Here is a 12,890-nt window from a genome sequence, read left to right on the forward strand (position 1 = left end):
ATGGATGCAGGCTTTCTTGGGAATCCTATCCCAGCTTTGAGTTTGATCACCTTATTTTACCTAAAGACACAGCTTTGATTTGAACCCGGTCACTACTCCTCTTTTGTGCTTCACGCAACTTTAAACATGAAACCGGGCCTGGGGACAAATATGGCGCACTTGTGTTTCTCTCAGTTCAATAAGAAAGATGTTTGATATTTTGATATCAAATTGTGATAATTTGTTTAACAAGCTTCTGAAACCACCTCACTCCTGTGAGAAAATCTGCTAAACGCCTGTCCAACTCCTGTCCGACTCAACAATTTTGCTGTTGTAGATCTTAAAGTGGCCAGTTGGTGTCTCCCTCTCCCCAACCACCCTACTCCATCTGCTCTTTTTCAATGAAACATTGAACTGTGGCTCTCTGGTTTGACTGACATCCTTTGATGTGGTGTCGTGAACTCATTTCCAGTGCTTTGGTCAAACAGCCTTCAAATGAAGCCATATAGGTTTTCTTTATTATTTTTGCAACAACACCCAGAGCAGTGATTTTACATTTTATTAAAAAACAAAACATGTATGGTTTGAGGAGTTCACTGCATTGAACATAGAAGCTTATATTTAAACATTGAAGCAAAGTTTGTATTTAAACTCTACCATTAATATATCTCTCTCTCTCTCTCTCTCTTTTTCCAGGGCCTGAAGAGTTCTGAGAGCCAGTGTTGAGTGTCGACGTCAGTCCCGGAGCCTCATCTCTCCCGGGCCTTACCTGACGACCCCACCCCCATCCCCACCCCACTCTCCCCCGCATAGCCACTGTCCTGTACCCCTGCCATCGGACCACGCACACAGCCTCACTCCTGAGGACACATACACACACTTGAACACCTCACCGCTGTCCCTCGGCCAATCAAGATGATTACTTCAGAGCTGCCTGTCCTGCAGTGAGTAATGCATTTTCTGGACTCTGGGCTGATGTTTTCCTTCAAATTCCATGTGTTTTATGGCAACGTGTCCCTAAAATATGTATATATACATATATATATATAAACATATATAGATATAGATTTAGATAATATTGTATGCTAGCTCTCTATTTGCACCTATGGTCCTTTATTTCAGTTTTGTGCTGTAGATCATTGGTTCTCAGAGTAGGGTCCGGGGACCCCTAGAGGTCCCCCTAGAGGCCCTTGAAAATGTGTGCAAATCTTTGAATATATGTATTTTTAAGCGAACAGTTGTAACTCTTTGCTTCTGGGGGTCCCCTGGAACAAAATATGTTGAGATTTCGCAGCCAAATACATATCATTTTGGGGGTCCTTGACATGAAAACGTTTGAGAACCACTGATGTAGATAGTGTGAGATTATTTTGTGGAACATTCCTGCCTCTGGAAAAGGCCCCTAACCACTTCTCGATTCCATTTCGCTACAACTTTTGAATAACTGATTTCCAACATGATTTACTGGGGAAAACCTGCTATAAAGATTGAATGTGTATTTGATGTCTCAATGTTTGACATTAAAACATATGTGTGGTGTCACTCTTGCTATCTCAGGGACTCGTCCAATGAGTCGGGGGCAACTGACGCGGTGAGCTTGAGCATGAGTATGAGCGAGATCGAAGACCCAGAGGCTAAAGGCAAGAAGAAGAGAGGGAGGCCTGGAAAGCAAGCCCCGGTACGAACTTGTGTGTGTGTGTGTGTGTGTGTGGGGGGGGGGGGGGGGGGGTGGTATGTGAGAGAGACAGAGAGAGCAATTAGAACAATACAGTATGAACATGCAAGTGTGCATGTATAGCTGTGCGTTTGTTTGCATTTTACGTGTGTGTGTGTGTGTGTGTGTGTGTGTGCGCGCACGACACGCATGTGTCATTGTGCCCAAGACTGCTTTCCTTCCTGGTTTCTTCTGTATTATCCGATACTCATTCATTTGCCCTTTCCCCCCTCTCTTCTCAGGCAGCCAATAAGAAGCCTCGGAAGGCTCCAGTCGATAAGAGTGTAGGCGTGGCCAGAGGGAGGGGAAAAGCCAATGGCGTGGCTCAGCATAATGGGGAGGGTGGGGATCCTGTCACGTTGTTTGAGGTGGTCAAACTGGGCAAGAGTGCCATGCAGGTAGGCACACACACATAAACACAAGTGCGCGCACGCACACACACACACACACACACACACACACACACACACACACACACACACACACACACACACACACACACACACACACACACACACACACACACACACATACACACACACAGTCACAGGGCTGTTTTCACTAACAATGTGAATTGTAAAATTGAGAAATATGAACTGTTGTCATCAGTGGCGTAAAGTAACTAAGTACATTTACTCAAGTGCTGTACATAAGTACAATTTTGAGCTACTATTACTTTACTGGAGTATTTCCAATTTCCAATCCAATACTTTTACTTCTACTCCACTACATCTCAGAGGCAAATATTGTACTTTTACTCCAGTACAATTATTTGAAAACTTTAGTTACTTTGCAGATATAAATTATTACATCATAACCACTTTAGCCTTATTTTATACCTAGGCTATTTGAAAATAGCCGATATTGTCAAACATTTGAATGCTTTTACTTTTGGTACTTTAAGTACATTTTGATACCAATACTTTTGTACTTTTACTCAAGTCATTTTTTAATTCCGGACTTTTACTTGTAACAGAGTACTTCTACATTGCAGTATTGATACTTTTACTTAAGCAAAACATTTGAGTACTTTTTCCACCACTGGTTGTCATTGCAATGAGAGGTATTCAGTTAGGAATGAGGTGCAGAGTATCCATTAGCACCACTGAAGTGGCAATAATAATGGTAAAGAACACCCTCGAGTGTATCATGATTTCAGCATGACTGGAAAGCCTAGTTTGATCAATCTTAATGCTTGCCCAGAACTACCTGTATAGTATGAAATACCATCATAAGCCTTAGGGCTCCAATGTGTACTCTGTGCTTTGAATGTCTTAAGCTGTATTCTCTTGTAATTTTGTCACTGGTGACATCTGTCTTATATTTCATATTAACCAGCTTTAAAACGTTCTGAAAATGACTTCAATTAAACTTAACTAAAACTGCAATCACCTTGTTTTGTCTGTTCTAGCTAAATATGAAAATGGCACAAATCAAATCATTCGATACATTTTTGTCTTGTCAGAATCGGCCTTTGTTTGAATTTATAAACTGGCTTTTCACTCTAAAGGGGTCATCGTCGCTCTTTGTCATGTATGCCATATCACGTTGTGCTAGCTGCTTCTTGTGGATAATTAGAGCCTCATATGGCACAGAGGGAGAGGTGTGCTTAACTGTGCCTCTATATTCATTTGCATGTGCTTTTCTCCACAGTCTGTGGTGGATGACTATTGAGTCATACAAACAGGACAGAGACATCGCTCTGCTGGACCTCATCAACTTCTTCATCCAGTGCTCCGGATGCAAGGGTGAGCTGACTTAATGACATTGTGGTAATGGCAGTTTGGTCTTTGAGCGAGGGAGGCCAACCGGTGACTCTAAAGGATGCTGTTTCAATCTCCGGCACCGACAAGAGGGTGTACTTCTGCTGTAAACTGGTGACTGGGTGGCTGTTATAAGCAGTTTAAGCACTGTGAATCTATACACGGTACTACACGTGTCTGTGTGTCTCTGATCACTGATGTTGTTGCTGTTTTCTAATTAGGTACGGTGCGGATCGAGATGTTCAGGAACATGCAGAACGCAGAGATCATCCGTAAGATGACGGAGGAGTTTGACGAGGTTAGCTGCTTGATTCACTCTGTCCACTTCAATAGTTGGTAGTATGAGTGAGTACTACTGCTAGGACAATTAGGCTTCATCCGCATGGAGATGTGGCATTTTAATGACTGATCTGGAATCAGTCAGGGTAGCGAAACAGAAAAGGTGGCAGGAACTCCAGGTGCGTAATTAATGCACTAAACGGGCACCCCCAAAACTGTATTGTTGATGCATATGCACACCTGATCAGGTGAAGGTTACAGCAGGAATAACACCCTATATAAAGATATAAACAACTCAGACCTGCTCCATTAAGCCTGATTTATATTCCATCATACGTCCATATTCCATCTTGTAGAGCTTGTAGATCGGCTCTTGACTTTTGAGTATTGCTTTACGTTTTTATTTCAATGTTTAATTAAGAAGATTAATGCCTTCATATGCATCATCTCATTTTCAAGAGGGTCCTCGGGCACAATGCATGAATAATGATGATAATAAATTAAACAATCCAACACAAAAAAACTCAACACAGTAACATCAACAAGTTCACACACAAAGTCTCATCTGTTATAATTTTACATCAAGGGCTGCAACTATCCATTATCTTCTTAGCGATTATTACATTTTTTCAACTAAATGAATAATCGAGAGTTTTATATTTTATAAATCAATACATTTTAAAATAGATTTTTTTGTAATTAACTAAATCAATTAGTCTCATTAACCACTTAAGCCCTAATTTGTGTTTGTGTTGCACAAAAATAACGCTAGGTGTTGTGAGCTTGTAGATCAGCTATTTTCACATTTTTTAAAATACATTTCACAGATGACTGAGGACTTGGTATGAATGAATATTAGTTTTTATTCAACTGGTTGATCGATTAGTTTTTTATAAATGATTAGTTTGACTAAATGTTGCACCCCTATTTACACATCATTTTCACTCTTATGAGCATTTTTCATGACACTTTTCCGCTCTGTTCTACAGGACAGTGGGGACTACCCTCTGACCATGCCTGGACCCCTGTGGAAGAAGTTCCGCTACAACTTCTGCGAGTTCATCTGTGTCCTAATTCGTCAGTGTCAGTACAGCATCATCTACGACGAGTACATGATGGATACAGTCATCTCTCTACTCACCGGGCTGTCTGACTCCCAGGTCCGAGCCTTCAGACACACTTCCACACTGGCAGGTAACCAAAGAAAACTCAGAAAATAATTTCTGTGTAAGGGGGAGATCACACTGAGATGCATCGCTACAGGTTCAGACGACTTGAAAAATGCATTGGCAAAACATTGCATTAGGCAAACACCGTGGTACGCCTGTGGAGTGGGCCTGCATGTGTAACCGGGTGATCAAATAATGAATCACAGAGAAATAATAGTTGGATTAATATTGCATCCAATATTGCATTTGCATTTGTCCCACCGTACCTGCAGTGCCACATCTACCGCCAACGGTGCGACTCCACACCTTGCGCTAAAAGGTTTATTATATATGTTATATTTTAAGTTATTCTGGGGGGCTTAAAGTGGAGAGAGACAGGAAATACAGAGAGAGTGTAGAGGAGTGACATGCAGCAAATGGTCCGGCCTGCTGGGAATCGAACCGGGGGCCAAGGCATTTGGTGCATGTGTGTGCGTGTGGGTACGCCCCTAAATAATTGTTTCGTTTGATCATCCCCTAAGGAATAATTGTTACTTAGGGCTAGATCTACAGATTTACTATGTTTGAGCCTTTTCCATCGCTATATCGTGTTGTGGTATTATTGAAATGAACATCAGATATTATATATGAATTAGATCTTTGGACAAACAAGTCCATTGATGTGGGTTTTACATTTACAGAGAGTTGGTGTGTGCGTGTGCGTGTGCGTGTGTGTGTGTGTGTCCACAGCGATGAAGCTGATGACGGCACTGGTTAATGTGGCGTTGAACCTGAGCATCCACCAGGACAACACCCAGAGACAGTACGAGACAGAGAGGAACAAGATGGCTGGAAAAAGGGCAAACGACAAGCTAGAACTGCTACTACAAAAGAGAAAGGAGGTACAGTGTTGGTTGACTCGGATGGACTTTCAACTGCATGGTTTGGTTGAATGAAAGTTCCCAGAGGTCATTGCATCCACTTAGATCCAGCCCCCAACATCCTCAATTTTACTTTATGCTATTGTAACCGAGTTACGTTTTTGTGTACAATCTGGTTTCTCTGTGCAGCTCCAAGAAAACCAGGATGAGATTGAAAACATGATGAACTCCATATTCAAGGGGATCTTCGTTCACCGCTACAGGTCTCGCCTCTTAATAATGTCACAATAATTTTGATTCTATTTCCGTAGTTTAGTTATATTTGCCATTCAGACGATGAATTATTATATAATTATTATAAATTATATAATTATTTGTCCTCTTGATTTACAGAGATGCGATCGCTGAGATCAGAGCCATCTGTATCGAGGAGATTGGGGTGTGGATGAAAATGTACAGTGACGCCTTCCTCAATGACAGCTACTTGAAATATGTGGGCTGGACACTGCACGACCGGGTGAGCATACACTTAACAATGATGGCTACTGTACCTGAAATATGTTGACCGGACACTGCATGACAGGGTGAGCACACATTAAACACACATTTTCTGTGTCAGCTTTTCCAGTAGAGGTCCAGAGGCTCCAGAGAGCGTATTCTATTGAAATGACAAGCTCATGTAGTTGGCGTGAAAGAATTTAAACAGAAACGTCTACACACTTTCTCATGCAAAGAAGATCATTTCTTTTTGTGTCCATTCATCACTCTCCCCCTGTGTCTCCATACAGCAAGGAGAGGTGCGTCTTAAGTGCCTGAAGGCTTTGCAGAACCTTTACACCAACAGAGAACTGTTCCCCAAACTGGAGCTCTTCACCAACCGCTTCAAGGTAGAACACCGCACATGGTGCTGTTTATTATCTGAGATAACACAAGGGAATGAACAAAACCATTTTATAACAACAAACTAAACATACTTATGCAGAATGCTCACTTCACCACAACTGTAGTCCACTTAACAAAGGGGACGAGTAAAGGTCACATACAAATATTGTGCTACACAAATTATTTGCGAAATACTGTATTGTACCAAATTGCACCTTTATGGATAGTTGGCTGGGGGGAACGGGGGGGATAGTTAGTTGTGCAGAATCTGGACCTTAAGAGTACAAAAAGTGTCATATTGAGGCATTAAAATGGCGCAAAGGTCACACACACCTTCGTTTAATGTCACAGGCAAGGCTAATTAAATGTTTTATCGCACATTTCACACACAGGCAATTCAAAGGGTTTTACATAAGACATCCAAGGCATTTAAAGGTATAATAACACTTTTGAGAAGAAATGTAGAATAAATTGAATTAAAAAAGATTATGAATTAATTAAAAGCTAAACTACGGAGGATTGTGCAACTTCCCATGGTTTTAATGATTAATGTTATTCTCTAATCTGAAGGCCGTAATGATTTCTAAATGATCTAGTTTTAACATATGTACCTGTGTTTTGTGGGACAGGACCGTATAGTATCCATGACCCTGGATAAGGAGTACGATGTCGCTGTGGAGGCCATCAGACTGGTCACACTTATCCTCCAGTGAGTTGCTTCCTTCTGAACACTGTTGGGAACTGTTTATATCGTTGCTGTTGGTCAGAAACCTCTTATATTTTTGTATTTTCTTTTTGTAAATGAATGCCCTACGACCTACGTGATCATACATACTAGAGCGTCTCACAAAAGTAGCAGATATACAAACTCAAAACGCAGTGTGACCAGTTTGACTCCTGAGACATATACTATTACTTACCTTCAGTATTTCACCTTTATTTTTGGCATTGCACCAGACAATGTTCTTCTTTTTTTTAATGTTTTCTGAGATACTGGCAGGGTATGGTATGGTATCGTCATGTATCATGATGTTTAGCTAAACGATTTCCGATTGGCCGTTCCAGGGGCAGCGAAGATGCCTTGTCCAATGAAGACTGTGAGAATGTGTACCACCTGGTTTACTCCGCCCACAGACCAGTGGCCGTCGCTGCTGGGGAGTTCCTACACAGGAAGTGAGTCCATCTTGGAAAATGACTTTGTCCAAATCATGTCTAAAGCATGTGTTTCAATCAAATTTTTGTCTCTTTCTGCACTTTCTCTCGTTTCCGGTTCTCCATTTCCCTCCTAATTCTCTCTATGTATCCCTCTCTCTCCATTACCCCCCTCCCCTCTCTCTCTCTCTGTCTCTCCCTCCCTCCTCATTCTTTCTCTACCGTTTATCTAAATTTCTGTCCTCCTCCTCCTCTCTCCCTTATTCCCTCTGATCAGGCTGTTCAGTCGACATGACCCCCAGGCGGAGGAAGCTCTGGCTAAGCGCAGAGGGAGGAGCAGTCCCAATGGAAACCTCATCCGCATGCTGGTGCTCTTTTTTCTAGAGAGCGAGGTACACAAACACGCACACAGTCACACACACACACACACACACACACACACACACACACACACACACACACACACACACACACACACACACACACACACACACACACACACACACACACACACACATACATGCACATGCATGCACACCTCATTACATATGCTTTATGTACACAACTTATCTCATGACTGATTGATTACATATCTATATATATATTGTTTTATTGTCAGTATCCTAATTGCGATGAATCCGAACTGGATGAATTTCATTGTTCTTTGGTTACACCAATTATTCATACGATAATTAACTAACTTGAGCTTTGAACTTGAACAAGTGCTTGGTACTCCACTTAGTCATAAAGTTATAATTCTATTAATTATGCCTCCAAACCAGCACATATGTATGTACTAATAATTATTTTATTTATGTTGTTTGTGTGTGTGCGTGCGTGCGTGTGTGTGTGCGTGCGTGTAGCTCCATGAACATGCAGCCTACCTGGTGGACTCATTGTGGGAGAGTTCTCAGGAACTCCTGAAAGACTGGGAGTGTATGACTGAACTCTTGCTAGAGGAGCCTGTACAGGGAGAGGAGGGTAAGATGTGCACATGTGTGTGTGTGTATACACACGCGCACACACACACACACACACACACACACACACACACACACACACACACACACACACACACACACACACACACACACACACACACACACACACACACACACACAAACGCATTCAGTTCATCAAAGTTCTTCAGGCTGCAACTATATGTAAAACTTAACATCTTGTTTGAAATCCAGAGATGATGCAATGAATTCTGAAACCTTGAAACCTTGCCTTGTGCTCTTTCTCTCCAAATGTTTCCTCACTCGCTGCCTCTACTTGTCTTTTTCACTTCTCTCTCTCTCTCTCTCTCTCTCTCTCTCTCTCTCTCTCTCTCTCTCTCTCTCTCTCTCTCTCTCTCTCTCGTTTTAATCTCTACAGTGTTGTCAGACAGACAGGAGAGTGCCCTGATAGAGCTGATGGTGTGTACCATCCGACAGGCAGCTGAGGCACACCCCCCTGTGGGCAGGGGCACCGGCAAAAGAGTAGGTTGCACGCACACACACACACACACGTTTATTTCAGGAGCACAGGTTGAGTTATAAATCAGTTCTGTGAGGGATAGTCAGCGATGAGCCTTTAACCCATTGAGACCTGAGGCCATTCTTAAAAATGTTTTCTAAATCCTAACAGTGTTTTGAAAAAAATCCTCAAAATATTTTTCCACGATTTTTCAAAAATAGCAGATCTACAAGCTCATATCGCGGCACTCGGTGCCGCGATATGAGCTTGTATATCTGCTATTTTTGAATAGCCAAAGAAATCTAAAGTGACACAGATGCGTTCCGGGTATTAATGGGTTAATGATATTCAGCTGCTTACAAACAATTGAAATATATGTATTATCTCATTTATTTCTAATGAGATTCCTGTGTTCTGGATCCTTCACTCAACATTAACCTGTGTGACTTTTTGCCCCTCAGGTCCTGACAGCGAAGGAGAGGAAGACCCAGATAGATGATAAGAACAAGCTAACGGAACACTTCATCATGGCTCTGCCCATGCTGCTGTCCAAGGTTAGACCCTTGGACCAACACAGAGCTGGCCACAGGGCCTCTAGTGAGCCTGCTGTGGCTTCCAGTGGCTCTGATGAATTGGCTGGCTGGTTGATGTATTGGTGGGCTAATTGGTTGATTGATTGATGTTTTACAACTGTACATTTGGACGAACTATGAGGAGTAGTTCTCTCCCTCACTCTCTTCCGCAGCATTTGCTTGTCTTTACTATTATTCATTCATAGCATCATATGCTAGCTGTGATTTTCCCTTGCAGTTTTCTAAGCAGAATGTTGTAGTCGGATAAAGGGGGTACTACTACAGAAATAAGGGAAAGAGAGTGTTGAAGAGAGACCGACCGATGCCACATTTTTGGGTCTGATTCCAATTTTGGAGAGACCACAGATTAAAAGATGTGGTTTGGCCGATATATCGGCCAAACCTATATATTGGTTGGGCCCTGGTACTGAAGCCAAAAAGGTTTGAGAACCACTGCTATATTGTATAAGACATAGTGTTATGCGTTCCACTTTTCATTATTTATGGCTTAGAATATATAATTGTTAGGCCACTTGTTTGCATAGCAACAAGCATGTTTATGGTTGGACGAAACGGCAACCATTCTTGACATTGTAAAACTAAAAGCAGTAGAACACTCATGGTATTGTGTATTCTCGAATAACATCACGGCTGTGATGGTGTACTGCACTCACCTTTGGCGCGTATTTTCAACCAAATGTATTTCACGATAGCACACAACCACAAGTGTTCTAAAGCATAAAATTGTATTAACGGTATTGACCTCAATGTTTATTTAATATATCTGTCTTACCCTCCCTCTATCTGTCTTAACCCACATCTGTTTAACCATCTCACTATCCGTCTTACCCTCCTCTATGCAGTACCAGGCGGACTCTGAGAAGGTGGCCAATCTCCTGCAGATCCCGACGTTCTTTGACCTGGACGTGTACAGCGCCGGGCGCATGGAGAAACACCTGGACGCCCTGCTGAAGCAGATCCGCCTGGTGGTGGAGAAGCACATCGAGGCGGACGTGCTGGAGGCCTGCAGCAAGACCTACAGCATACTCTGCTCGGAGGAGTACACCATCATGAACCGCGTGGACATCGCCCGCTCGCAGCTCATCGACGAGATGACCGACCGCTTCACCCACTCGGTCGAGGAGCTGCTGCAGGAGGTACCACGGGGGAGGGAGGGGGGGGGGGGGAGAGAGATAGGAAGGGGGTGTGGTGTGTTATGGGGTATTTGAGGATGCGTGAAGTTGTGTGTGAAACCTTGTGTGGCTTATTGCTTTTCTTACAATTATGGCAACATGAAAATCATAGGCATGCGTCCCAATTAAAACAGTAATTAATAATTCACTACAAGAACAACTTCTACAAGAAAGTAGATCCCGGCAACCAGGAAGTGTCTTCCTGACAGAGACGAGTGCCTGTTTACTCAGCCAGTCCAGCCAGTGTGTTAGTCAACTTTTCCCAAACAAACCTTAACTGTTTGCTCAATCTCATTGTATCTAAGATATCTAAGATATTCGATAGAAATTCAATAGTAAAAAAAAAGAAGCCATATTTAGCTACTACTTCTGTCACTGTGAACGTTGCATGTAAACCGCTAGCCTAGCTACTTACTGTAGCATTCCAGCACAGATGGTTTGCGAGGTATGCGCTTGTTTTCCTTACAAGCCCCGCCCGAAGCCCCTCAGTCACTCGCAGTCCTACACGGTAACACGGGCGGTGCTTAAAAGCCCCGCACAGCTGGGGCTTGTAAGGAAAACAAGCGCTCCCCTTCCCTCGCTCAGTTACAGATACGCTGGATCACTGTAGAAACAAATCACGCACCTGTGATTGATATAAATTGATATAAACTCAAATAATGTTACAATGTAATGTATGCCTCACATTCACCTATTCACACACTGACAGCAACCATGCAAGGCTCCAACCCTCAGTGTCTTGCTCAAGAACACAGACGGTCTACCTCATGAGCCACTGTCGCCCTTTTGAGATGATGTGCAACTCGGGCATTGCAATGGTGTTTTTGATTATCCTGTCAGCTACTGGCATGCCCAAAGTGGTTTGGAATGAAGGGTTTGGAACAGGATTCAAGTCAGTTAATGTATTTTATCTTTCTAACATGGGTGTGTATGTGCGTCTGTATGTAACTGGTGTTTCTGTGTCTTGCATCAGGCTGAGGAGGCGGATGATGATGACATCTACAATGTTCTGTCTACACTCAAGAGACTTACGGCCTTCCACAAGTCAGTCTCTCATTGCCTCTTTATTTCCCTCCATCCATCATTTAACCCTCTTATTCATCCATCCATCCACCCTCTCATCTGCCCACACGTCCTCACATCCACCCATCTCAGATCTTGAAATTTGAAAAATGGTTTAACCCATTAAGACCTGAAGCCGATTCTACAAATGTCACCTAAATCCCAACAGTATTCTGAAAAACATGCGTTTCTATATCAGCGTTGCTCAATCTTTTTCATGTCAAGGACCGCCAAGATTATATGTATTTGGCCGCCGACCCCCATCTCAAAATATTTTGTTCCAGGGACCCCCAGAATCACAGATTTGAGTAAAAAAAAATCACATTAAAATAATATATATATTCAATGATTTGCACACATTTTCATGATTTTTCGAAAATAGCAGATCTACAAGCACCCGCTTGGACTGGGGAGATATTACGCTTTAAGCTTCAGGTGCTACCTCTTGTCAACTAGTAGGGGTCCTACCCAAACACAATGGAAGAGCAGGGAGACCACCTCCAACCACTGCATTTGTGTTAGTTATATTGTATTAAAGAGGTGGTGCCATGGTTTTGCACTTTTTCTGTTTTTCATGTGTCTATGAGGTTGATAGAACTTCATTAAGCCCCCTGGTGGTGTTTTTTATGGTGTTTTATGTCTTCTCTGACTATTTTGAGTTTCTTCCTGGAGGCTGAAACCTTGAGGGTCAAACGTGCCTATAGAAAAACCATAATACCTGCTGATCATGTTTTAGGGGGAGAAAAAATCATTGAAAATCACGGCACCCAGTCTTTAACATACTCTATTAACTTTTGTATGTATTGT

At 42.5% G+C, this 12,890-nt stretch overlaps 1 protein-coding gene across 1 annotated transcript in view; it reads left to right on the plus strand.

Annotated features, from left to right (window-relative positions):
• stag1a (STAG1 cohesin complex component a) overlaps window positions 1-12,890 on the plus strand; it is a 64,107-nt gene that overhangs the window by 36,101 nt on the left and 15,116 nt on the right. The window contains 19 exon segments of the mRNA XM_080415076.1: window positions 676-923; window positions 1,537-1,657; window positions 1,936-2,091; window positions 3,347-3,360; window positions 3,362-3,441; window positions 3,678-3,754; window positions 4,725-4,929; window positions 5,634-5,785; window positions 5,954-6,027; window positions 6,158-6,281; window positions 6,553-6,651; window positions 7,276-7,355; window positions 7,712-7,819; window positions 8,076-8,190; window positions 8,662-8,779; window positions 9,176-9,279; window positions 9,718-9,810; window positions 10,692-10,985; window positions 11,995-12,065. Of these exon segments, the coding sequence (XP_080271202.1) occupies window positions 895-923; window positions 1,537-1,657; window positions 1,936-2,091; window positions 3,347-3,360; window positions 3,362-3,441; window positions 3,678-3,754; window positions 4,725-4,929; window positions 5,634-5,785; window positions 5,954-6,027; window positions 6,158-6,281; window positions 6,553-6,651; window positions 7,276-7,355; window positions 7,712-7,819; window positions 8,076-8,190; window positions 8,662-8,779; window positions 9,176-9,279; window positions 9,718-9,810; window positions 10,692-10,985; window positions 11,995-12,065 (2,114 nt within the window). The 5' untranslated portion in view covers window positions 676-894.

The sequence above is a fragment of the Gymnoscopelus braueri genome, assembly GCF_963280865.1.
Source record: "Gymnoscopelus braueri genome assembly, chromosome: 19".
Lineage (NCBI taxonomy): Eukaryota > Metazoa > Chordata > Actinopteri > Myctophiformes > Myctophidae > Gymnoscopelus > Gymnoscopelus braueri.